At 38.0% G+C, this 27915-nt stretch overlaps 2 protein-coding genes across 2 annotated transcripts; one reads left to right on the plus strand and one right to left on the minus strand.

Annotated features, from left to right (window-relative positions):
- The first annotated feature begins 307 nt into the window (after positions 1-307).
- LOC144215631 (calcium/calmodulin-dependent protein kinase type 1D-like) lies at positions 308-23422 on the plus strand. The gene is made up of 11 exons (XM_077744686.1): positions 308-823; positions 11948-12079; positions 12991-13065; positions 13769-13907; positions 13981-14107; positions 15280-15355; positions 16005-16117; positions 17035-17113; positions 18832-18919; positions 19434-19584; positions 20919-23422. Exons 1-11 carry the CDS (start codon positions 729-731, stop codon positions 21068-21070), a joined length of 1227 nt encoding a protein of 408 aa, XP_077600812.1. The 5' UTR covers positions 308-728; the 3' UTR covers positions 21071-23422.
- On the minus strand, positions 22932-27858 carry LOC144215632 (putative cartilage matrix-associated protein). Its single transcript, XM_077744687.1, has 5 exons — positions 27761-27858; positions 27430-27495; positions 26752-26847; positions 24052-24150; positions 22932-23586 (listed from the first exon to the last, which is right to left on the minus strand). The coding sequence occupies exons 1-5, from the start codon at positions 27816-27818 to the stop codon at positions 23489-23491; spliced, it is 417 nt and encodes a 138-aa protein (XP_077600813.1). The 5' UTR covers positions 27819-27858; the 3' UTR covers positions 22932-23488.
- Between the last annotated feature and the right edge of the window lie 57 nt (positions 27859-27915).

Consider the following 27915-nt stretch of genomic DNA (forward strand, 5'->3'; position numbering starts at 1 on the left):
GGCTTGTTGAACACTCTAAATTGCCCCTATGTTTGAGTGGTAATGGTTGTCATGTGTGTCCTAGTGCCCTGTGATTGGCCGGCCAACAATTCAGGGTTCCCTGCTCCAGCACCCCCCGCGAACCTCGTGAGGCTACTCTGTCTGCAAAATGAATGAATGAATAACTACCAGCAGCCATTCTGTTGACCTGGGCGAGCAGTGAAAGTGTTAATCAAGGTCATAAGTTTTCTTATCAAATGTCCAATGTTGTGAGCGTGGTCCCTGAAAGGGTTAACTTTTACTTTCAATTTGCGCATGAGAAAAAAAGGGGGAGGGCGTTTGAGGTTGCACCCATCAATGCACACCAGGAGAACCCCTGGACGGGGGACTTTCCGCCCGATTTGGTGCAATGCGAACGCTTCCACGCCGGAAAACGCCGTGACACGGGCACCCCTTTCTCTTCCTCATCCTCCGTGGCACCTAGCGTCCTTCCGTTGAGCCTTCCCCGTCCGCATCACCACCTCCACCGGCCTGGGGAGGAGACACGAGTGGGAGGAGTACCGCGTTTTCCCTCGTCACGCAGAGATCCACGGCGCGGATTAGTCCACTAAGAAGCTCGGGAACACTCAACACTTTTTTTTGTCCGATCGGCTTCAGACAGCTTTGAACCCAGCAGCGCTTTTTATCCACCCCCGTGTTTTTTCTTTCTCTCTTCTTCCTCTTCTGCTTCCTTCCCCACGCGGCGAGACATGGCGAAAGAAAACGGAGAGTCCGTGGACGGCTCGTGGAAAAAGCACGTCGACGACATCAAGAGTGTGTTCGACTTCAAAGAAGTCCTCGGAACGTGAGTTAACGTTAACGTGATCATTTTGGGAAAGTTTTCTAGTTGGTGGATGATAACATACACAAATGTTCATAATAGATGTCCAAGGTTTTGTTTGACAGCTGTCGGCGTTAATTGAAAATCACGTGATTCCGCGTTGCGCACCTGACGTCACGGTATGGTCACTTCCAAATGAAAATAGTAGTTTTTTGTAATTGATAATTTTTAGTTTTTCTTTGTTACTATAAACTCAAGTGTTTCCTGTTTGTTTTAATTAGTTAAATAAGCGACAAATGTTGCAGCAAGTGACTTATTTCTGACACAAATCCCCCAATTAAGTGATCAAAAGGCTCAATGACAGTTGGTCCTGATGATGCTTCCATTCTGAGCTGCCTTTGCCCCGCCCATTTTAAAAAAGCCCCTAAATGGTGACGTCACAACCAGAATGAACTGCAGATTTTTGTAGTCTGCCAACATGCTATTCATAGGCTTTCTATTCTGTTGTTGCAAGCGCAGCACTATAATCCGTTATGATTGCATACCTGTCCGCGTATACACATTTTCCCGATTTGATACATTTTTTGATCGTTTAAAATTGTGTACAACTATTGTATGGAAAAATGTTAGTGCGATTTTTAAAAAATTTTTTTGTATAACCAATCTCGTCTTCCCCATTTCGGCTCTAATCCGGATCGTCTCCGTCACTGGTAGCAGATGAATGTGATTGCTAATTTTGTCATGTTTTGAGCATCATATGTGCTATATTAATATTCATATCACTATATAAATATATAGCGTGTCAGCAAGCAATCTACCCAGACAATCAAGCTGTCAGCGTCACACAGCGAATCTTGAATTTAGTGCATGCAAAAGGTGCACCAATTGACCGGGCATCCACTTTGAAGGAAATTTTAGACTTGAGTGCGCCCTATGTGAGTAAATATGTGACACTTTGTGTTTGGTTTATTATTGCTGGAGGGGAATTGCATTCATCAATAAGGGATGCAATTGGCCAAGGTTGACAGCTATGTGCTTGTGACTTTACAACCAGAATTGATGAAATATGTTGTCGTTCTTCAAGTCATTGACAGGAATAAATATGAAATGATTAAGGACAGGGAGATTTCAGGGTAAGATTGCACAGTATTTTTTTTGATCAGTTGATATGGATAATTATCACAAACTGTCACATCTTTTGTCTTTCAAATTTGTCACTTCCAACTTGAGTGAATAAGTAAATAGATTAATTTTCTTGATATTTAAGTTTGAAAGTAACCAAGTTACCCTAATTTAAAAAAAACAAATATAAAATATGATTATTTTAAGTGTTTTTATTGTTATGTTGTATAATAAAGACAACTCTGTCCTTACACTATAAAAAGTAATGAATTAAAACCAGCAGAAATTTGTACAAGAATCTTTATTTTGATATTTCCTTTCAATCCAAGAGGTACTGTTCAATATGAAATAAATAAAATAATTATTTAGATGTAATTTTTTACATTTTCACGCTTTCTGAAACTTGGTTACATTAACACAAATCATCTCTGATGCCATTATTTCCTGAAGTCAACTGTGTAAAATTGTGCCAAGTCCTGGAGTCGCAATGCTATCTTGTAATTTTGTCAATCATCTGTAGCACCACTGTAGACCGGTTTTTCCTCTTAAATATTTCTGTGGCAATCTATGCGTTAAACCTGTGCGATGTGTTTACCTGGAGTCCTGTGTGATTTCCCCGAGGCTTTCTTTCGCCCTCATCCGTCCACCCACGTTCACCGGTGAATAACATCAGTGAATCATCAAGGTTTATTGTTCAATCACTGGCTAGTCAGAAGAAACAGGCCTTCCATGACCTACAAGCTTGAACACTTCTTTGTACTTTGGTTTATGCCTTCTTGGTCGTCCATTCAGTATGCCTAGAATACTGTTGTGAAATACTATTGAGCCCTTAATTATTAATTTCATTGTGTTTGTCTTTGTTTAATTGTCATCGAGGAATAGAATCGAGTTTTCGTCAAATTTTTGTCGAAGGTTTTGTCTTTAAAAATGAAAGATATTTTTCTAAACATATATAACAAAAACATTGACAGACGACTAGACATTTTAGACAGTCTAAAGACAGATTTAAGTATGTGCTGCATCATAAAATATTCCCCAGAGCGCAACATTCTAAATGTATCAGCACAATAAAGCTAAAATATTAATTATCAAATGCCCAACATTTCGCCCCAATCAATACTGATGTAAGAGTATGATTTAAAGTATCAAAAAATATAATAATCTCTCCTTCTTTTGGCAACATTTCTCCCCAATTTGAGGGCATCAATTGTTCTAATTGTAGTACCAGCCACTCTATCAGTATTTAAAAGCTCATTCACTGTTTCACAGCCAGGACAAAACCCACTCTACTCCTCCTAAATTTAAGATTTGACCTTCCGATGGTCCTCTTATAGTTGAAGAACAAACCCAGAAGTGTTAGGCCGACACGCTAACCACTCACTCATCCCTGTATAACTGTATAACGGAAAATGCGAATAGAAACATAGCATAAATATTTCCTGCAGCATTGTAATTTACAAAGATCAATACATGGCATTGATAAAATAGCACCTTGCAATATAAACAACCTAGATGCTCCCATTTCTTTGTGCAATACTGCACCAACTCTGCCATTTTGCGGTCTTTAAATGTGATTCATACTCGACTCTGTCCTCCAAAGCAGTTCAAATTAATAGCTACACATTCACTTGACTCATTGAATTGCACATAACAAATAAATACATGCTGCAACTCTTAATAATAAAACAACCCTTTGTACAAAGGGTACATAACAGTCACAATTATGCTCCCTTGGGGTGACTGCCTAGAGCTAATAAGATCTTGAAGAACCAACTCACTCCTCCAACCTGGACACGTACCTCCGAGGCTAAATTGGGCCCTTAAGCTGCTGAGAAAGCAAATTAAGTCACCTGACCGCAAGCACCGTGCAAATCCCCAGTGGCAGGTTCTCCATATTTGTTTGGACCAGCTATTACCAGGGCTTCATTGATTTACTCATTTGTTCCCTAACCAAATTTGTAGCTTTATTAAAATAAAATGAATTGATTTCAGTGCCCCTAAAATACTATGTATACCGTATTCATTTATAAATGATCGGAGCAGTTTATTCTCACCAGGGTTGCGGTGGTGCTGGAGCTTACCCCAGCCAACAACGGGTAATAGGCAAGGTACCCCCTGAATTGGTTGCCAGCCAATTGCAGGGCAGACAATTTTAAGTCCTCAATCAGACGCCAATGCATGTTTTGGGGATGCAGAAGGAAATACAAGTACTGGAGAAAACCCAAATATACTTCACATGGGTCATTAAGTCAATTTTCTGAGTCTGTAGTACTATTTTTCTACATCATACAGGTAAACTGTTTAAATTACAAAACCAGTACACCACTTTTGACACCATCTTGCCTCCCTTTTCTAAATGCACCTGAGGCATGTCTAAAGTGTAAAGACTATTGGTCCTTGGAGTTAGTCTGAATGCTGTGCAAGTGGCAGCTAGGCAACAAGGATGATGGAAGTCTTTGGTTGCTACTACCTCTGAACACGACGCCACCTACCACATCCCACCGCCTACGTCTTTTACAGTTTGTTAGGATTATTGATGCTTTTAAATCATTCACCTAAAGGAATATAAAATAAAAGAAGCCGGTTAACAACTGTGCCATGCCAAGCCCAAGGGAAGCATGTGGGAAGAAACGCCCTCAATGAGCTCTAATTTGTTGCCAAACTTTTTCAGGGAGATTATATTTACAGGCTTTTGTGCACGACAATCCTGGAAAGTAGACTCAGGAACTCTTGTGGGGTTTTGTTCATCAGTAATTCCTCATAAAAATTGCCTGAATTGTATCTAAACAGTGAATTTGATTTTTTTTGTTGAAATAATGGGGAAAAATGGCTCTTATTCCATTTTCCTAACTTATTCACGCCAATAAAAAGCCAATCAACTTTAACTATGATGGCTAGCAGTGATTTTTCACCTCACAGTTGAAATAGATTGGATGGCTATCGCTATAATTGGCAGTAAATGAATAAATGTTAAAACAGCACATTGCTAATTATGTAGGGAAAATGGCAAAGACAGCAAATTAGTTAGATCAACAGCAAGTTGGCATGCAGTACCATGTAATTTATCACTTTTTGAAATACACAACAATGTGTTGTCAGACACATGAAAGAACATTTTATATCAATGACACAAAAGCAAATGTTGACAAATTTATCTTGTTATTTTAATAGAAGACATTGCATAACTATTTGTTAGCCGAGCCAAATATACGATAAATGAATACTTCCTCCGAAAATTATTTTGCAAAAGCCATTGATTGTTAATTGGCAGGGTGTTTCTTTGGTAAATTCACTGTAATTGTTATACATGGACATAAAAATGCATTGCAAATAGCTTGGCAAATGTCATGGGAGGACTAACAATAATGTGTGTTGGTGCATTTAAAAATGTTTCCCTCAGGTGAGTTCAAAAGACTTGAGATGGGATAGAACAGCGGCGCATCGTCGCTTCGAAGCTAGCCAGGCTATGTATTTTTGTCTTTGACTTTAAAAATAAACCGGTTTGATGCTCTCATTGTCAGTTTCAAGTTGCAGATACATCTGGTCATCTTTTATCTATCTTTAGATTGAGGGGATAAAACATTTATTTTTACACTGTAACTCCTTCCTTCACTATCATCCTCATGAAAGCACCTAACAATGAAAAAAGTTGACTCATCCAGTCTCTCTCTCTCTCTTTTTGTCACCCAATCCTTGCTTATTAATCCTCCCCATCGCCGCCCCCCTCTCGGCCTTTTACCAAAAAGGTGGTCCGGGTGACCGAGTGAGTTCCGGCATATGTTGTTGTAATGCATCTTCCACTCGATGATGGAGAGTTGTTACTAAGCAGCACCACAGTACGTGAGCAGCATGCGAATGCAGAGTCGATAGCAGGCCTTTTGCCCACGTTTCCATTAAAAATGAACAAAAAAAAGCCTTCGTAAAAGCTCTGGATTTTCTATCCGCAGAGGACAATCTGAGAATTCCCAGGCCCTTTTTTTTACGGGTGATTATTTGATAAAAGAGCTCAAGTGGTTTGTGTGTCATGAGCAGCCCACATTTACAGAAACTGAGAGGCACACTAAAGCTTAGACAATGTGTGACGTATGTATGTACTGTACTGTATGTTCTATGCAAGGAATCCAACCACCCACGCCCATTGTTTTATGTGTAAAATAGGTCCTAATGAGTGTATGGCACCAATCAAATGTGTCATTTAAGTGATTTGCAGTTGCCTTTGTAAGTGATAATACCCTTCAAAAGAGCAAATTTACATGAGTGATAAAGCAATAAGTCACGCCACACTTTTTTTATTATGAGTGTAATGCAAGAGCCAAATATTATGCTAATAAATCCATGTTATATATTTTTTGTCATAAGCTTAATTCGTTCCACTCAGTATGTTTTCAACAGCAGGCGATTTACACATGGTTACATTAGGTAGAAAAAAATAATTAAAAAATCCCATGGAATGGTTGCCTTATTAGAGTTGGCGGAACAAAAACAAATTGCAATATTAGCACTCACTGTAGTTTCCGGGATAGTCGCGCTTGAGTATTAGTCGTATAAGCCAAAGAATACACGATGAAGAAGGAAAAAATGACATGTAAGTCGCACTGGACTATACATAAGTATTAATCTTGGTGGAGCAATATTTTTTTTTTTTTCATAAACCAAGTACAAACTTAGGTTTAAGTAACGATAGTCAAATGGAGAAGATAGGATATTTTGATAATGCAGCATGCACTTTAGCCCATACTTTGACTGTCTTATTGCTTCTGTTGTTGTAATTGTAATTGTAATTGTTGTTGTTGATATTGTTGTTATTGTATTCTTATTGTTATTAGTGTATTCTTATTCTTATTCTTACTATTATTGTTAAAGACAAATCTTTAAATTTTACAGATGAAAACATTTTGAGTCGATTTAGTCGACTACTAAAAATATTTTTATTATAGTATTGGTCAATGGAAAATAGAGAGACTTACATATTTAACAATGACTAAATAGCATTTTGTTTTTCATTTCTTTAACACTAAATTCTTTGAATTTTTACAGATAAAAACGTTTCAAATAAAACTAGGTTAAATAGGTAGCACAAACATCACGGCATCTTTAAGCATCATCAAATTGAACAAAATGTGAAATATCAAATTTGACATATTTTTAGTTCTGACATTTTATTAAGTCTGCACTTAATAATTTATTGATTTAGTTGAAACTGGTGTGTTCAATGTCTACACAATGCCCTATTGAATCAATTTAAGGCCTTTGAATTGAAATCAGATCCGGCAGACTTTGAAGTATCACCAAATATTGTTTTGTTACCCAAATAACTCATATTGTATTGTATATTCATAAAATTGCTGATGTACACCCCTATTTAACATACAAGTGCTTGCTTGCCTAGTTTGCTTTAGGCACACGGCCATCAATCATGTCAGGAATGCAAAAGAAATGGCATCTCATTTCCGCATTCATGTCATACAAAGTCGCTGATTTCAGCCAAAATTCACAAGTTTAAAAATGGCTTCAACCTCCCCAAAAAAACACTGCCTCCCCAACTCACATGTAGAAAAAAAAAAAGAAAAAAGCATACACTGAGGCACACAAGTACTCTAACGCTCCCTGATGAAAACACAATCATCTACTGGAACATACACACTCTCAGCTCCCCATAAATTCACACAAAAAGAAAGATACGCTGACACACGCTCAGACGAAGACAACACTCTCCCAAGCGTTATTTTTCAGACAGATAACACAATTAAAAAATGTGGCATAGGTTGGTATACTTGTGTCAGTCATATATATTACTCAAATACACACACACTGTCATCTAAGAGGTGTGAACATGAACAAGAGAGAGTAGAATTCTGGAGAATTGCTGTTATGTGAACAAGTGAGTCAGCATGCAGATGTGTTCCTCTCTTTCGTTTCACAAGCATTGCGCCACCAGTAGCGGCAATTTATTTCTTCAAGTCACATCTGCTGCTTTGTGTCTTGATACAGAATTTGATTTATAAGTTGGCAATGGTGGCCTTTAGTCAGAATATTAATAATTGTTGGATCTTGTAAACACCAGTAACATTGTAAAATTGGTGTTGAAGAATAAATCACTGAACATAAACAATTTATCTTTGAACAAAATATAGATTTTAGTTTGTAAATTGATCAATCTGTTCTATGTTTTATGTTAAAATTCATGGATATCTTTTATTTTCTGTACCGCTTATCTTCACAAGGGTCTCAGGGGGTGCTGGAGCCCATCCCAGCCAACAATAGCACCAGGCGGGGGACACCCTGAATACCGGTGGCCAACTAATTTAAAGTGTTCAACCGGCCTATGACGCATGATTTTTGGAAGTGGGAGGAAACCGGAGTACCCGGAGTAAACCCACGCAAGCCCGGGGAGAACATCCAAACTCCACACAGAAGGACCAACCTGGATTTGAACCCAGGACCGGTACTTTCACCATGTATGTAAGCATGTAAGCAACACGTAGGCATTTACAAGACTTTAACTCATATTGAACTAACGGCTGTTTTGCCAAGGTTAATATTTGAAACCCATGCAAGGTCACAGTTTGATTTTGTCATTGGTAGGAAGTGACGCTACTCTTCAGTGAGGTGCAAAGAGAGAATAGAATTTGAGTTGCAGCTTTCCAAGTGACTTCCTGTGCTCTCGGGTGTCCCGCCCGCTGCTATCGCAGCTCTGTGAATTTCAAGCACGTAGTCATATTGAAATGATGCTCCTTGCGGCGACAGCTGCTGTGTGACGTGCAGCGCTGTGGTATTCTGTTTAAATTCATCCACTGGCTCGCTCCGATGATTTCTTTGTCTCGCCTTGCAGGATGTCAGACCTGTTGCATCACAGCATATCGCCAGCCAGCTGTCTTTTTTTGGTACCTGAGCTTTTACCAGATACTTAGCCAAACAAAGCCAGCTTTTAAAGTCCTACTAACACTGATGTGTACACATTAATTCGATGATACAATGTTGACAAAGAGTATTCCAAAATAAACAATAAAGACTCACACAGATCAGGACTAATTTTAATTTGAAAAAAATTCAATGTAACATTTTAGATCAGCAATCTTAAAAACCAATGACCTAAGAGGAGGACTGAATCCAATAGAGGGAAAAGAGTGAAGACGATTATCCTGTTGTGTTTCTCATGCTACTTGTTTGAATACAAAATTGAAAGTTGGTCAGAGGGGAACGTAAATCCTGAAGAACATGACATTTTACCGGACAAATTTAAGCCGGTGGCAGAAGCACCATAACACAGCCCCGATATGATAAACCCTTGGGCTGCCTTAACCACAGATCTTCTGAATGGTAAATATGTTTTAGATTTGGGACGCTCATCATTTATCATCTGGAATTAAAACTGGAGCTTTTTTTTCAGAAAGTCTGTTTGTCTTGGCTGTTATGACTCTGTAGTGCCTTCCAGAGGGCAGCAGGTTGAGGTTGTGGAAGCCAGGAGGTGTATTGACTTTTAAGATGTTCTCTGCCTTTCTAAGGAACTGGAATTTGTAGATGTAGATTTAACGCCACTCCTGCAATTGAGCCTAAACAAAGAACGACATTTGTTGACCACATGTAATTTGTAACTTGGTCAAAGCTGTCTCCAGTAAAATCTTTGGATCAAAACATCAGACTAAGTTACTTACTTCCTCCTTTTTGTTCAATTCATCAGAATAAGGTTATAGGATTAAAAAATAGAGGTTTATATTGGCATCTTTGTGTTGTATTAATTACTTACACAACACATATTAACCAATAAAGCTATGGAACCTCTTGGAGAAACAAACATTAATGAAAGTAAACGGAAGGGGAAGAGGATGTTGTGTGCGAAGAGGCCATCCGCCTGTCTAGCAACTCTGTCTGAAAGTGAAGTGGGATTAAAACTGTGTTTTGTTTAGTTTAGTTTTACAAAGATAGGGACTAAGTATTGTGTTTCAATGAAATTCCGTGAAGTGCCTCTGGAGGTGATTGTGCTACAACTGGGTGGTAAAATGAAAGTGTGTGAAGGTGGGAAAGTCAGAGTGCATCTTCATGCTTTCTACATGCAACCCCTAGCTCACAAGTGAGTGCGTGGAGTGGGGGATTAACGTGGATTTGTTGGCCACGCTGGGATTTAGCATGGCCAGTTTAGAGCTGGCAGGGAGGGACTGATTACACTGAGGACATAATGGACCCTCTCATGTTAGTCACTAGGCCTTTTCAAAAGATGGTGATTCACTCATGGGGTTTTTCCATTTCACACTTGATATGCTGTGTTGTTGGAGACTTTCAAATGTTGTCTTACCACATCCTTTTAAAAATCAATATGATTTCAACCGACTATATACATAAAAAGGACTACAATAGGGACCAGGGTTTTGTGAATAATGGCAAAGGCAGCGACCGTATTTGCCAAAAAGCATTCTTTCATTATATATTATTTTTGAAGGAACTCTTAGTTACTGTATTTACTCTGATTATAAGATGCCCCCACATATCAGCTGCGCCCTTAAAAATGCCTTAAATCGTTGAATTTTACAATTTCTCACGTATAAGCCGCCCCCTGATTCACAATTTTCAACTCCATATTCATGGTTTTATTAGGGAGTACAAATGTGTTACTTTAAAGGGAAAATTCAAAGGCAAATCATCATGTGATATTTCTGATATTTTGTATGAATCCAAAGCACATTATTAGGGTTAATATCATAAGGAATTGATTCATCAAGTAATGGTTGTTTTCTTACTGCTAAACAGAAAATAACCAACAAATAGTGAATGTTACTTTGCCGAGATCCACTGTACCTTTCATTCGGTCATCATTATTTTGAATTACAAATACAGGTTATATGCAAGAAAATACGGTAACTAAATCCACAATATCGCACTTTAAAAATTTAAAACGAACCATTTCCAGTTAATCAACACCACTCAGATTCAAAGAAATGTTTCTCCAATGAAAAGTAAGATTTATTGTAGGATGTCAGTGTTCAATCCGAGTATGTGCTACCATTCTATATTATATCACTGAATAAATGGATTGACAAGACCCAAACTACAAATATATTTGGGTCCTATGTATTGTAGTTTTATTAGTGATTGGATATTGATGTATGTCTATGTTCTCTTGGGTTTAAGTCCTAAAGAACCAGTGTCGTCGTACCATAGCGAAATATCTTGAACCCTTGAAAGTATATTCTCTTCCGACAGGAACGTTGTGTTTTTTATTTATCGAGAATTCATGAACGAGTTGGCAAGTCGCTGCAAGAGACATCATAACAAATTTCCCTGCTGCTGGGCTGGATTTTGATTGAGCCGGAATGTTTTTCAGCCGAAGCAGGTCATTCATTCTGTAATGTCCTGAGAGTAAATGTGCGGCACAAGGACTCAATGCCATCAATCAATCTTTCTTCTAACGTTGGGGCGAGATAGAAACAAGAGGCAGCAAGATAAGCCCGTTCAGCAAAATGTAATTGGTTGGGCAAATATTGTCATGATTTCTGACTGCATTTGGTTTATAACCCAAATATTAGAAAGGAAAAAACCACACGATTGATTTCTTTCACGTTTCCCGTCACAACAGACTGTCGGATTTCCCTTATCTTGTTAGTTCTCTTTAAATATTGACAATTGCTCCTTGTGGTCTTGTACTTTGTCACAAGTGTCGTTTAAGGATTTCTCTACAAATACAATCAGACTTTGATTGACAAATTAAATTTTGTGGCACCACAAACTATAAAAGAACAAAAACTACACTGAGAATAGGCTTTTTATTATTCATAGTTATAGACCAAAGTGCGTGCCCCCTTCTTGATTTATTTTTATGTATTTATTTTTTAAATTTAAGGTCTTGGAACCAATGCTAATTATCACACCGAGGCAGCCAAAGGATATAAAAAAACAGTTTCTAAACTAAAATGTAATATATTAATGCCAAAAAGTAAAAAGGTCCAAACTTTGCTACTCAATGTACATCTGCATTTTCTGTAATGGCAGATGCTAAGTTGTCTCTTTCCTTCTTTTATGTCTCTGTTGCAGTGGTGCGTTTTCGGAGGTGGTAATGGCTCGAGAGAAGGTAACGGGAAAGATGGTCGCCATCAAGTGCATCCCCAAAAAAGCTCTTAAAGGGAAGGAGACAAGTCTGGAGAATGAGATCGCCGTGCTAAGGAAGTAGGTCCATTCATTTTTTTTCTTTAAAAACAACACTTTTTCTGAACTAGAAATCAAATCATTGACTTTTTAAAATTATTTTTGAAATTGTTCCTCATATTTTCCCATGGTCGAGATAGCAAAAAAGTGCATCGTTTATCAACTTCAGGCCTTATTATTCAAACAAAAGAATTCCAGACCATTCATAGACTAATAGACTAATAGACTGGGAAGATGAATTAACTTTCAACATATTGTACAGTAGTAATTTAACAGCAGACTTTCCTAACTAACACTTGAGTTATATGAACTTTCATTTGTTTTTTTCAATGGACTTTTTCCCTTTTGCTTTGTGTTACGAGTCTAAATTTGAGCATCACACTTGAGATGCATCACACTTTGTTATTGTGTTGGTTTGCGGGTGTTCATGCTGCTCCTACGCGCAGGCAAACCTGGACATCAGGTGACTCGGTTGTCCTTCGGGCCCCCCCGCAGCTCACTTATCAGTCACTACTCTCCGAATGTTGAGTCTAGTTGCCTGGTTACGGTTGCCATCCTCCTGATTTTCCTCCTTTTTATTATTCTCTACACCCATTCCCGTTCCTGTCCTTCTCACGTCTTTCCAACTCCTCCCCGTCTTTTGGCCGCCTGATAGGCTTTAATTAAAACTTAAATTGCGGATTTGATGAGGAAGTTCCTTCGAGACTCCCACCTCAATCGTCTCATTGTAGGTCTGGGCTTGTTGCTATGTGACTCATTGATTACAAAGTTCCAACCCTCCCCCTCATTCACAAAAGGTTTACTGCTCACCAACGCTTTAAAGACTCGTCTTTTCTTTTTCCGAAGAACAACTAACGTTTTCCATCCCAATTACCAGAACATGTTATTAACAAACGCAAGGTGATAATTGCATCTCATTATCTCTTCCGCAGGATAAAGCATGAAAATATTGTAGCTCTGGAGGATATTTACGAGAGCTCCAACCACCTGTACCTCATAATGCAGCTGTGAGTATGCAATGCCCATCTTCTTACCCATGTCTCTATATTTGACAGGTTTCTAAATGTTATTATTTTTAGATTGGAATTCTTGGATCTACTATCATAAAATTACTAGTCAAATATAAGACATTTTGAGGCGTCAGAGTTAATGATGATGAATTTTCACATTGTATCTGTCATGATACAGACCGAAATAGTAACTACAGTAGTACCTCGACATACGAGTGCTACAACATACGCGCAATTTGAGATATGAGTAAAATTTTGATATACAAGCAGACAGAGGACGCGAAAGCCTGCTCATAAGAACATCGTGGGCACTGTCTCTCTCCCCGCAACTCCCTCGTATAATGTCTCCACGAGCACTGGGCGGAGCGTTGCATTTTTTTCAGTGTTTTTTTTCTCTCTCCCGTTAGTCTTTGCGAATGGCGGAGGGATCGCTAATACAAGGACTATATATTAATTCTCGTTGGCAAGTGCATTATCCTATTGTCAGGATATTTTGGGAATATTTTGAGGGGAATACAAAATCAAAAAACCCTTGATATTGACTGAAAGTCAGTGTGGAGGCGGGGCAAATAGAGCTAACCCGGGAGAAGAAAGGTATCAGAATGCCAAATGTTTAGTGTTAGTTGATTTGATTGATTGATTTGATTGAGCCATTATCTTAACTTTATTAAATGGATTGTTATTTGGTGGTTTTTGATAGGGTGTCGGGTGGTGAACTCTTCGACCGCATCGTGGAGAAGGGATTCTACACCGAAATGGATGCCAGTCGACTGATCCGTCAAGTTTTGGATGCCGTAAACTATCTCCACTCCATGGGTATCGTGCACAGAGACCTAAAGGTACGTAAGCTTTGTGGCTTAATTCAACCTGAGTGCAAATTTTGATGGACTTAAATCTTGTCCCATTCTTCAGCCAGAGAACCTTCTCTACTTCAGTCCGCACGATGAGTCAAAAATCATGATCAGTGACTTTGGGCTGTCCAAGATGGAGGGGACCGGCGATGTGATGGCTACTGCCTGCGGAACTCCAGGATACGTGGGTGAGCTTTTCGTTTGGTGAATCCTCGTTATCTTTGCTGACTTGAAAGAACTGCTTGCAAGATGGCAATAAAACCTAATCCAATCTGCCGGTGTATATCCGCATTAACCTTGACCATCTGTTGCCGACGCATGAATAACCTGTGAACCTACATTTATTTATTATCAGATGAAAATTGCTATATATAAAAGAGATTTTTTTTAAATATTTCCTATCACATAGTGGAATCTTAGTTTAGGAAGTTAATCTGTTCTCTGTCTGCCTGTGTTGACCAAAATACTTGCGAACTAAGTAAATGTTTCCTTTAAGTAATGGATTAATTGCATTTGCATTCATTTGAATGATTAAAGTCGATGCAAATGCAACTAATCCATTTAAGCCTCTGACTAAGTATGCTTGTCCTTAATAATATTGTACAAAATACATCTAAATTTATAGGGAAACCTAATGCATGCTATACTATTTTTTTTAAATTGATACCGATTCTAGATAATCAAGGAGCTTGATATTCAGGGACTTTATATGAATCGATGGTGAAAAAATGCCTGAAGTCAATATGTTTGCAAATGTAAAAACTACCATAAGTTATTAAAGTGCCTTAGAAAATGTTTATTTAATAACTTTCCTGATTTGCAATAAGAAAACACTTAGTTAGTGGATATCTTTGTTTAAAAAATACTGTGTAGGAAGCTCCCAGGCCTTTTCATAATGTAAACAAAAACATCTAGAAACGAAACGGTACAAAAACATTCTATTTTCACTCACCTTTATTTTAAGTCTCAAAGTTTCTCTGAATCTCCGAGGAAGTCGACGTGATAGGCTCGGCTGCATTACGCCCAAATTTTATTTAAAAATGTAATACATCATCCCTGGCATAATGAATTTGATATCTATTGCCCTCAAAAGCATGTAATGGCTTGATATGAAAAAGGAAATCGTTAAATGATTAATAATGTATGCCATTTTTTCACATGCCAAATAATTGGATCTAAAACAGAGGTTTTTAGATTAATTTTGCACAGTTTAAAAAGTATCTTCAAAAATTGGTGATATTGCATGACTGCAAGCAAAGAACTATGAGTACTAGGCTTGCTGTAGTAGTGTAGCTAATTACCCTGCTACTTTATTGACAAATTTGCTCATAGTTATTCACATTTTTTTGCTTTGTTGCAGCACCAGAAGTGCTGGCACAGAAGCCCTACAGCAAAGCTGTGGACTGCTGGTCAATTGGGGTCATTGCTTATATTCTGTAAGTGCTTTGTTCCATGTATTGGTCATTTACTGACAAGCTGGCTATGACTAACTACTGCGCTTTGCTTTGAAAATATGCAACATCAGTGTAGCTTTTTGGTAGTGTCGCAAGAAGCGGGAAAGCCAATTAAAATGGCTCCTTTAGTAAAAGTCAATCCTAGAGTGAAATGCAGATAAGCCATCAGGCGACACTTTTGACTAATGAACACTGGAAATGGTATTTTTACAGTACATTAAATCTTGCCATTTTTAACAATGTAGCAATTCAGATACTTTATATTTTTACAAGCTAAAATATAAAAACCAAGATTAGAAAAAAAATCAAGTTCAAGATTGACAACAGAATTACTACTAGTCTATTCAACGTAAAACAAACAATTGCATTTTCTTATTGATGTTAGTGGCCGCCACTGACTGTAACTGATAACATTGGAGCGGCATTTCTTTCTCAGATTATGCTGGCTTGTTTTGATCCACTTTTTTCTCTTTATATTAATGTAGTCTCTCTAATCTGCCTCCTTTTTTGCGTGTTATATGAAAAAGTGCTGGTGAATGCGATTAGAAAAGCGGCAAATCCTTTTTAGTGCCATCCGGGTAAACGCTGCCTCTCACACACTGTTGTGGTCCGTGTCCTTCTTTCTTGCCAGGCTCTGTGGCTACCCACCTTTCTATGATGAAAATGACTCCAAACTCTTCGAACAAATCCTTAAGGCAGACTATGAGTTTGATGCTCCGTACTGGGATGACATATCTGATTCTGGTGAGAAAACACTGAACAACATCCACTGTTCATGTTTGTTTGATAAAGATGCCCCAAAGTCATTTCCCATTATGGCTAACTGTTTTATACAATTGATAGGTTGAATTGGATTAGATTAGATAACTTTATTCATCCCGTATTTCGGTATATTTCATTGTCACAGTAACAAGAGGGTGAGAATACAGATAGCAAAAGACATTTTAGACATGAGGAACTATAAATAAATACATAACTATATAAATATATATAATTAAATAAAAAAATAACATGTATAATTTAATAAATACATGTGTTGCTATATATACACACTCCACATGTATGTATGTATGTGTATATATATATATATATATATATATATATATATATATATATATATATATATATATATATATATATATATATATATATATATATATATATATATACACACACACACACACACACACACACACACACACACACATGTAAATGGTGTGCATGTTTGAAGTGTTATCTCTATATTTCTTTATTTGATTGCAATCCCTTTTAGAAAGTATAATTATTCTGCAAATGGTAGGTTTTGAAATTGGTCATGATGTGACTGCCAATTTGTGCCTCATGATACAAGTACCTGCCCTCTTGGTTCCTCCTCCCACCCCCACTAATATGGGGGAAGCATAAAATTGACTTTCAAGTCAAGTTATTAAGAATGAGCTTTGTATTGTTAGCTGTTGGACTTTTGTCAATAAGCCTACTTGCATTTTTCTTTCTGGGGTTAATGGGGGCCGTCACCGGATATAGCTGCTGTTGTTATTTGTGGCTCACAGACAAGTATTGCTTTGGTGCAATCTTTTCTCAATCACAAACCAAAATTTGTAGCAAGGTGACATTTCTATACCCCAAGAAATTATCATTTTTGTTTTAATTTGCATTTGCAGCCAAAGACTTCATCAGCTCTCTCATGGAGAAAGTTCCCGAGAAGAGGTTCACCTGTGACCAGGCTCTGGATCACCCCTGGTAAGGAAACGATACACCCACAACCGTGCACCCATCCTCATATCAACGTGTGATTAAACAGTCGTGTGACGCAGATACCTTTTGTAAAATCAAGTGCGCCGTTGCCATGGTTGCCGTCTGCAAGGCCGGTTTGCCGAGATTATCCCGCTGAATAAATGACCGCCAATTAGCAGTGGCCGATGTGATCCTTGAAGAATGCGGTCGACGTAATGAACCATTAGGAAGTCTGGGGCTCGGGTTAACGAGAACGGAACAGAGTGGGCCTGTTTCTGCGTGGGCTCGACCAATGCGAATGAACGCCGTCTACACTAATGGATGTTCTTTCTTGCCTGTGCTTCATCTCGTGTAAATGTGCGGATTGTATTGGCAGGTGTTTCTCGCATAGTTGATGCAATCGTATTGAACTCTAGAAGCGTATTAATCGCCAGCCTTATATAGCTGTCAGTTGTTGGTAGTCAAGTCATCTACAATTTAAATTTGTATCTATTCGCTTCACTTTAGAGGGTTTTTTTTCACATTATTAACATTGCAACGTTGGAATTGGTTCAATGTACTGGTTGGTGTATTGGAGCAAAACTATTAATAGCCAAGTTCAACAAACAAGTCATCTTTGATTTGCAGACAGTACATTTGATCATCAGGATTTATAGTACGTCAATTATAATTAATTCAATTTGTCAGGTCTAAATTGTTCCTGATGTTATTAGATGAATATACATTATATTGCTCCAGATGATGTACATTTATACACATTTGTTTCCTACAGTATCGCAGTTCATATTTGTTTTCCGATTCACTGGCTGGAATGTTTTTCAAACTGCGCACATCTATTGTAATATAAAAGGACTTGGCTGGGAGATTTTTTTTCCTTTCTGATCTTTATTGCAGACCTGCGTAGGAAAATGTGCGAGACAGGAATGAGAAGAGGATAATAGACAGAGGGTGTCCACTCTGAGAGCATTTCACATTTGAATGTAACTTGAGAAAACAGAAAGGGAGGGGCTTTTTAGACGATGACATATTACGTAATCCATCAGATGCGTACTGTGTTTTACATAAAGTACCTTATTTTCCCCACTATAAGGCGCACCTTCAATACATGGCAAATTTATACTTGAAAGATAAGTAAGCACCTGCTTGGGTTTACCTAATTTTCACCATGATCCAAAGTCTTACAAAATGTCCAATTGCATACTTTGGCCAACTGTGTTTCATATAAACTACCGTATTTTCTGCACTATAGACGCACCTCAAATACATGGCCGATTTTAAAACAGTTTACATAGGGCGTGGTAGATGTAAGTAGTGTTTTTTTGTTGATTATGTTATGCATCCACTAGATAGAGCTGCACAAAAGGAATGGCACACCATGATTAATCAATATTGATCCACATATAAGGCACATCTGATTATAAGGCGCACTGTAGTCATTTGACAAAAATAAGTCGTATGGTGCGCCTTATAGTACGTAAAATACGGTAATTATGAATTGGCCCTTTCTTATCCTTTAAACATGCTTATTTATTACCTACTTACATGTCTAAAATGTGTTTTACTGTGTCGGCATTCTCACCCTTTTGCTACTGTGACAGTGAAATTACCCAAAACACAGGATGAATAAAGTTATCTAATCTAATCTAAAGCAGGATTGGTGTGAAAAGTCACCTTAAAGTTTTTGTACCCTTGTCTCAAAATACGTCTCAATTGTTCTTATTCAGGATCGCAGGAGGAACCGCCCTCTGCAAGAACATTCACGAATCCGTCAGTCGGCAGATGCGCAAAAACTTTGCCAAAAGCAAATGGAGGGTAAGGACAAATACAAACAAAAATAAATATGTTTTGTCAAAGAGGACCACTCTTTTGAAACTAAGACGAGTGCCATCTTTAAGGAGCGGGTTAATACCATGACTTGTGATCTGCTTACAATAATATCCTGATATCATTAGTCTAAAAATTGTCTGGAAGTGTGTCCACTGAGGACCTGTTTTGCCACCAGGCAGGTGAATGAACTGTTGGTATGTACAACAGTTATTCATTATCCAAAACAACACTCACCTGACCCCTCCCACCAGACAAGTACAACAACTCCTGTTAAAATGTTGTGTCTACAACAAACTTGCCTCTATTCATCCTTTGATGATCAATGATTCAAACAAATTGCCATTTTTTGCGACAGATTGAGGCAATTTGCCTTGCAACTCCAGTAAAACAAAGACATAAGTCTGCATTCTTACATTCCTCTTTGCAGAAGTAACTTATAGTTCAAGCGCATATTGTTTGTAAACATGATAAGACAACCTGTCTCCCCTCCTCCCATTAGCAAGCCTTCAATGCCACGGCGGTGATCCGCCACATGCGACGCTTGCAGTTGGGAACCAGCTTTGGCAGCAGCATCACCACCTCCAATCCCGCCACCAGAGCGCCGGCTAAAAGTCAGTCGGTGGACTGTTCTCCGCTCACCATCCACGACTGTGAGTGTGCATTTGAATTTGTCAACTAGAAAAAAAGCCGAGATGAACTGTGATCATTGTACTTGATGGTCTAAAACAAGTTAGTCAAGTTTGTTCATTTTCAACCTACGTACAGTTTCCCTCATTATTTCGGTGTCCAGGAATTGTTCCGAAATTAGCAGGAGATCTTAATTTACTACGACGTGTCAAAGGATTAATTTTGTTAATAAATTACAAGAACAAAATAATTGGACATCCAACTAATTAAACAATAATAAGGAATACATTACAAGAATTTCAATGCTAAGACTAACAAGCCTTAAACAAAACTCAAAGATATTGGCCTATCATTACAATAATACCATATGTTTTAGTTTAAAACTGCCACCAGGGTTGCAAAAGGTTACATGGGGGTACATTTTCATTCCTTCTGAAATGTGGTTATCAAATGGTAACACAGTAATTGTCTAAATGTGTCCAAGTGATATCTCTCACTATAATATTGCCGATATGCAGCGAATGGGTCTTTTTCGTTGAAGTAATTGCACTCCTTTTCTGCTCATGGGAGGCTGTTACATTGTCATGGTAATGATTTGCCATATGGAAAAAAACATCTCCAATTTAATTATCAGCTACAGAAATGCAGACTAAACAAGCACAGTGAATTAACTTTAGTGCTAAATGAGTTCCCATTAGATGGATTTTATAGTATTTGCCTAGGGATTAGATCCAACGACATCCTGGCACAAGTACTGAACAAAAAAAAAAGCTAAGCAGAAAATAGATGTCCAGAAAATTACTTTGTCGCAAGACAATTCCTCATTTGGAAACCGACTAGCATTGCAACAGAATGGAAAACGTATCCCTTTCACGTTTTTCCCGTATTTTATACGTTTTTTGATAATTTCAAATTTTGTGTGCCTTTATAACAACTTTTGTACAGACTTTTTAAAAAATGTTTTTTTTTGTAAACTTGTTTTACCCATTCTGGCTCTAATTGTCTCAGTCACTGGTAGTAGACGTCATTGTCGACTGCTAATAGTCATGCTTTAACGCACATTCCCCCTTTCAAACGTCTGCCTTTTCACTGTATAAATATAGCGTGTCAGCAAGCAATGTACCCAGACAGTCAAGCTGTCAGCATCATACAGCGGCATCTACAGAATCTTCAATTTTGTGCATACCGATTGGACACCCCGTCCACTTAGGAGAAAATTTTACACTTTAAGTGCGCTCTATGTCAGTCAATATGTGCCGCGTTGTAACATTGTAGCCGCTTAGAAAATCTATGTTGTTTTTTTTGTGCATTACCAAAGGGATGTCTGGTTGTACTTTGTCATATACTTTCCCTACAGGTCCTGCAATGGCCCCCCTGCCATCCTCAGTCAATGCGTCCAATCAGGGCTCAGAGGAGTCTTCTCCATTGCAGGAGGATCCACCACTGGGGGCTGAGCCAATCATGCCACGCCCCTCCACGGTCACGGTCATCCACACAGGGACTAAATGACGCCAGGTTCCGCGGGAGGTGAGCTGGGAGACCACTGAGCTTTAAGACCGGGGTGACGTTTCCCTCCCGAGTCTTTTCATTCTGAGTGGTCGCCCAGCTCGCCTATCCCGCCGCCTCCCATGTTGGTTTTTTCTGCAAATTTTGGGGGAGGAATTTGAGGAGGTCAGCCTCGTTTGCTGAGGAAGAGATGGATAACTTCCACTCAATGTCACTTCCGACGCCACATTAGGGCCGTACGGAAGTCCAGGAAGCGCCGCGTTAAGCGGAATTGTATTTTTATCCAAGCTGCTGTCGGCGTCGTCCAATCAGATGCTCCGATGTATGCCTTGTGTAAATATTCCGCCTGGAGCCAAATCCTAAAGCTTTGCACTGTGCTAAATCATGGTGACGTCATCGCACCTTTGCTCTCCATATTGGTTCCTTTTGACCTTAATTTCACGACGCCAGGTGCAACGCACGAATGTATCGGGCAGTTGTCGTCTTTTAATGCTAACACTACCGCATTGAACGGCGACGTCCTCTCTGACCGTAAGAGGACAACCATGAGTTCTCAGGGATGTTGCTCGACATGAACCAAACAAACACACTCGAAACCCACTCCTATTATCCAACCAACACTGTGTATTGATTGTTAACTCATGTGCCAATAGGAGCGTTTGCTTCCTTTCTGTAAATCGCTCGTCGTTGGTGGTGTACATACGCGACTCACAAAAATTGAGGATAGCCGGCTTTTCGGGATGAACTGAAAAGTTTGACCTTCTCCATCCTTCTTAGTCATGTTTTTATTTTATATGGACATCACACATGTATACACTGTACAAACTAGATATGTTTTTTTTTTAAAGTGTTTTAGCATCTCTGCTAATTTAGAATATTTATTCACAGGAAGACATACAGAACATAAGAAGGTAGATTTAAAAAAAAAAAAGTAGCTTAATTACAAAAACAGTCCAGGATTAAAAGTATTTTCAGATAAGTGTAGCAATCTATCAATTAACACTTGGATTAACAGCTACTTTTGTTTAGTTTAAATAGTTTAAATCTTCTTAATTGTGTCTAGGCAGTAAATATTCTCAGATATCTGTGATCGATCATACATATTTGCGTTGAACCGACATTTTTAAATGGTAAACATCTATTTTCTGATAATCTGAAGATGTATGAAATTGAATACGACAAATACAATATAAGGAATGCTCAAACCGATTTAAAACTTTGGGAAAAAACGGACCGTTTTCTGCACATAGTTGTTCATCTATTAGGGGCACTTCTTTAATATTGAGTCATGATATTCACCTATTTCCAAATAAGATGTGAAATATATATATTTTTTCCTCACCTTCATTATCTTATCTTGTCTTTAGTTGCTCACCTTTTTGGAATGTATTGTGGGGTTCAAATTTAAAAATCAAAAATGGTGGGACTCCAATTTGCATCAAGTGGACCAGAAAAAAAACTAAATTAAAAAAAACTAAATGGCGGAGAGTAATTTGAAGAAGTAATTGTCATTTCTAGTTTAAAGTGCTTCCAAAATAACAGTTAGTAGTTCATTTTTCTGTTATACTTCAAATGTTTGCTGGTACTATCCTTTAAAATGGAAGTATCATCTGCATTATAATCTGATAGAATGGCTTTTCTTTTACCCAAACGTAAAAAGTGTATGTATGTAGAAAACACCCATTTCACAAATCCTAAACAGGACTTTATAGAAGGTCAAATTCAACTCAATGCAGTTTCAGTCCATCCTGAAATTTCTGCCTACTATCCCCAAACTTTTTGGTGCATCGTGTATCTTGTGATGTTTCCCTTTAAAATTAAAAAAAAAAGTACTGTAATCCAGTGACAAACCACACAGAAGCAGTGTGTTGAAGTTGTGTTGATTGTACAGTTCAGTCAATAGTTCTTTGCTTTCATGCAGACCTGTTGAATTTAGCAGAATGACCCCCCCCCCACTCCCCTCTCCCCCAGGTTGTCCTCTTTTCTCTCTGAATTTCTCCACAGGGTCAAGAGGAGACTCCACTTGCACATGGATTGTGGCTCATAAATGTGAAAATGTAATTAATGGTGAGTAAATGATAAGCCGAGCCTCTGTCTGCTGTAAATACAAATCTCCAAATTTGACTTCTTAAATCCTAAATGTTTCTTTATATTGTTGTTGTAATCTCCTCCCCACAAACTACCAAAATAGGGCAAAAAATACTCAAAAGCTGTGAAACCCGACCCCCTCCAAATGCATGTGTTGCATGTTCGGATGCAGAAATGTCATGTATTAAAGGGAAGAAAAAAATAAGGAGAGGCTTGTTTGCAAGTGTCTTTGAATATTTGACTACAATAAATGTTTTAAAAGGGTTACATGCATGTTATGAATGTACTGTTGGTGTAGTAAACTAATAGTAAACTAATCATTTGTTCACAGCTTTAGATGCTTTGACGGTTGTATTCGTAGGGAGGATGCATGCCATCGTAGTGGAACTCCCGCCATTGCTCTGTGCTCTCACGGCTCCTCTCGTTTTGTTCTGGAAGACCATTGAAGAGTAGGAAATAAGTGGCAAGTTCCTTTTCAATTTGTACTAGAATCACTTTAGACTTTTATGGTTTTTGTAAGCATTAATCAACTGTCTCTCTTAGCAGAAACTGATTTTTTTTAAGGAATGGCTGTAGAAGCAGGATTTTTTCACAAATATTTGGATAGTGTAAAATATACCATGTAATTCATCAGTCTGACAGCTGTTAAAACTCTCAAACGGACGTTAAACTGCAGGTGGAGAGAGAGAGAGAAAAACATCTTGGCATCTGCCAAATTTTGCAACTCTGCTCCAAAGTCTATTAATGAGCTTCAGGCAGTTATAAGAGGCTAAAACTCTCAAATGTTGGTTTCCTAAACCTTTAAGATAATTTAATTGCGGGTTTGATAAGAGACTTATGGAGCGATTGCACTTCAGAGGCATTCTGCTCATGGCAAAGCGGTGAACTGCACTCACCGTCGTCCACCTCTTCCACGTAGCTTTCAAACTCGTTCCTTTTCTCCTCATGGAACTCTCTTCTACGCTCATCTGCAGCTAGTACTTGTCTCTGCTCAGCTGTAAGTCACAATGGGTAATTAGATACTACACTTCAGACAGTGAGTATAAATGTATCAAAAAAAGGATTTCCTGAATTCAGCTTTACTCCTAAATGGAGACACACTTAATATATGAATAGCAAGTCACAGATGAATGCAGACTACATTTTTAAAGACTCCAGATTTTATTTTTTATAATTTGTATTTTTATATTTTGTATACGTATTATATTATTATTTTTTTATTTATTTATTATTATTATATTATATATTTTACTATTAGGCGCACTTAAAAGTCTTCAATTTTCTCCAAAATAGACACTGCGCCCTATAATGTGGTGCACCTTATAGTCGTAAAAATATGCTATATTATTTTTAGATTTTATATATAGATATTTTTAGAAATTATATTTATATTTCATTTTAATGTAATTGTATTTCCAATTGATTGAAGATCGTACAGATCAATTCAATTGACTCCAAATGTACTTTACATTTATTCAAGCATTATCATTCATTTTACTAATGCAATTTGTGGTCAAGGGCTTTATATACTTAGACACTGAAGATCATTCATACAAAAGCAGTCTCAAAAATCGACAATTTGATTCAGACAGCGATCAGTAATTCAGTACATTCTCTAATAACTAGCTTTGAAGGTAGCATTTCAAAGGGTCACAGAACAGAGCCTAGGGGAACCCCAATTCACAAAGAATTCACTGCGCCCAATCATTTACTCTGAATCCTGTTTATGAAAAAGAAACAAGATTTAATACGGAATAACTACCGTTAAAATTTATGTCTTAACAAAAACTGCCGGAATTCTTTCGTCATTTGACTTGCTTGTCAAACAAAGCCAAATTTGCCGTACTATTTACACTCACATTAGCCCAGACTGTAAGTCTGGAGTCCAGTGGTGACCTCTGAACCACAGCGAGGGGTCTTACCCTCGCACTGCTTTTTACTCAAAACAGAAGCAACAAATGCTTCCTGTCATTTCTACCCAAGGAATGCAAATTACACAAGATTAGCCGCTTGAGGACCAAATTTGCGAGGCCTTCAGGAAAAAGGGACAATACATTGACCTCCAATTTTTGAGTCCCAGACTCCGGTTTCAGGAAAAACTACACTAGTTGGTTTTCAGCTGTAGTTCAAAAAATAGCATAAACAACCTGATCAGATTGCTAAAAACTTGACTGGAGTTAAATTCTTTCTTCCCCTTCCCAAAAAAAATGTTTCTCAATCAGTCTTTCAGTCTCATTTCCTGCAGTGTCCAATTCAGAAGAAAAACATTCCCATCGTGTTCTCTCACATCCTCGCCATCCCTTCTCGCACTTGCGAACGTCAAACATCCAAGCGGCTGGGAATTTTCACAACGTCAAATATTCACAGCGATGTGTGTTAGAAGGCCGAGTATTAGTGTCTGGTCAGGCAATTCGATGGAAGGAATCACCCAGATTTTATGATAGAAAAACGCAAAATCAAAGCTGTCCCTCTTCAATTACTTTTAAAATTGTTAGCATTTTTATTTGTAATGGAAAAATTTTCAGCTCAATGAATTGGTTGGAACAGTTTTTTTACTCTACCCAGCCAATTAGGGGATGTCAGCTTTTGGAATTTCAAATCTAGTTAATGAACCAGTCGTACTGCCAAGCTTCACGAGCAATAGCGCGACTCACTGGGAAGATTTTATGCACATTAGAGCAAAAAAATAGAAGCTGCAATCCAATTTTGGGTGGTTGGAAGATCAGCATTGACATTCTGAAAGCAGCCGAGTCAATTCAAATGCCACAAAACCAAGAGAAGCTTGCAAATGTTGGACTCCTGTTTGTCCCTTGCATCCTGCTGCACCCAAGTGGTCCTCTGCTAAATAAGAAGGACATTGACCCCACATAACCATATTGACTGTGACGCATTTCCTCTATTAAATGTGTTGGGGGGGGGGGGGGCAGCGTATACTGCGGTAACACACAACACAGACTTTATTCACAAATTATATAACTAATGTTGACACACTTAATAGAGTCAATGGCATTTTTTCCTTTAGCTCTGGAGCCTGGATTTATTTCCTACCTCATCAAGAAAGCAATATAGTTGTCATTTCCTGGTAATTAATTTAATCTTGCATGTCATTAATTTTAAAGGGCAACGGAATTAAACATTAGTTCTACAATAAAGTAAAAATTAAAGAGCTCATTGATGAATAATGCTGTACTGAGCAAGCAACCAAGAAAACTGACAAGATTGGGAACCTTTTAAAATTACAATTGGAAACAAAGAATTACAAAACTTGGTCTATTTTTACATTGAAAATTTAAGTAATAAGAAAATTTAATTTTTCTATTTTTTTCCCCAAAATTGCTATGTAAAACTATTGTGCGTAAGCAGAACCAAACCTGTCTAAAAATGTCATTTTAACCAAATATTACAAATTAATATAATTACATATATTCATTTGGCTCCTCAACTCACTTCAACATAGTTTCTTCGCAACAAAATGCCATGATTTTGCTCCTAAGTAATCGCTTCTGTTGTTTTGGCTTGACCACTTTTTCAATCACTCAAAACAACATAGATTTGGAAAAATAATGAAAAAAAAACAATGTATAGTAGGAACTGACCATTGACCTCATCGGGCGACTTGACCGCTCTCCTGCTGCGTCGCCGGAAGAAGTTTGAGGCGTCTGCCTCTTTCATAAAGATCCTCTTCAGCGGCCCTATGTTGATCAAGTATGGTGAGCAAGATCCTCCTTTTAAACTTTTCATTCCTTTAGCCCCCAATTTGTTGCAAATTGTTTCCCGTCATGTTTAAAGGCTTTTTTTAGGCAATTGTTTAATTCTGCATTTCTTCTTCATCTACCAATAGATTTTCCAATGCCTGCTTAGGCATTATTGCTAAATGTAAATTTACCTTTAAGGGTTTAAGGAGTACTACAATGTGTACTATTAAGCAAACTCTCTTGTACCCCCTTTACGATTTTTCTTTTTCCCCAAAAGGTTTTGGAAATAGCCTTTTTTTTGTATTTCAATGCGTTTCATATGCAGTAAAATTTTGTAGTTGGTTATGAAATTATTCCAACTCTGCATTACTGCATGCCATCATTTCTCATGTGTAGTACACATTCAAGGCTCAAAGTTTGTACTCATTTGTACTCATAGTTGCTACCCTAATTTGCATGTATCCATGTTTAATTATTATTTATTTTTTCAAAGGAAGGGAAAAATGCATACTACAGTAGTTGTGGGAGTAGAGTAAATAAAGTAGTTAGAGGAAGAGATAAAATGATTAAGATTTTCACCTTGTGGCTCCTTAGCTCTTGTCTGGCTGCTGTTGGGCACAGCTGCACACTCGGCCTCTGTAGAAACTTTATGAAGAAAATATAAGAAAATAATAAAAGAAAGTAGTAAAGTACTTACACAAGTGAATTAGATGAACTCTCTAATTCAAATGATAAAAGGCTGCCTCTAAAATGTGCTCCAGTGCAAAAGTAGAGTAAACTTTTATTGCCCCTTAATTAGAAATATATAATAATATAAAACCCCAACATACACAAAACTGGCTAATATATAATCATCGCAACTGCACTATCCTCACCAGAAGTACAAAAAAAAGGAATGCATGAGACTCACAAGAGAGTGCCACAAGCACAGTGAGGAGCACCACGAAGGTCCCACAGTTCCACGACATGTTCACCTCTTCATCCAAATTACACACTGATGCGAGAATACCAAGCAGGGCTGAGCATGTGAATATGGGAGGGCTGGCTCACAGTTGACGGAAAGGA

Source organism: Stigmatopora nigra, chromosome 22 (genome assembly GCF_051989575.1).
Source record: "Stigmatopora nigra isolate UIUO_SnigA chromosome 22, RoL_Snig_1.1, whole genome shotgun sequence".
NCBI lineage: Eukaryota > Metazoa > Chordata > Actinopteri > Syngnathiformes > Syngnathidae > Stigmatopora > Stigmatopora nigra.

Bases quoted from the DNA above. Each gene is read 5' to 3' on its own strand.
- LOC144215631 (XM_077744686.1), top strand. From the start codon at position 729: ATGGCGAAAGAAAACGGAGAGTCCGTGGACGGCTCGTGGAAAAAGCAC. The intron at 15,356-16,004 runs GTAAGTGCTTTG...CTTTCTTGCCAG, and splicing joins GGGGTCATTGCTTATATTCT to GCTCTGTGGCTACCCACCTT. The intron at 18,920-19,433 runs GTAAGGACAAAT...TCCTCCCATTAG, and splicing joins TTGCCAAAAGCAAATGGAGG to CAAGCCTTCAATGCCACGGC.
- LOC144215632 (XM_077744687.1), bottom strand. From the start codon at position 27,818: ATGTCGTGGAACTGTGGGACCTTCGTGGTGCTCCTCACTGTGCTTGTG. The intron at 26,848-27,429 runs GTGAAAATCTTA...TGATCAACATAG, and splicing joins AAGAGCTAAGGAGCCACAAG to GGCCGCTGAAGAGGATCTTT. The intron at 23,587-24,051 runs GTGAGTGCAGTT...ATGGTCTTCCAG, and splicing joins CGTGGAAGAGGTGGACGACG to AACAAAACGAGAGGAGCCGT.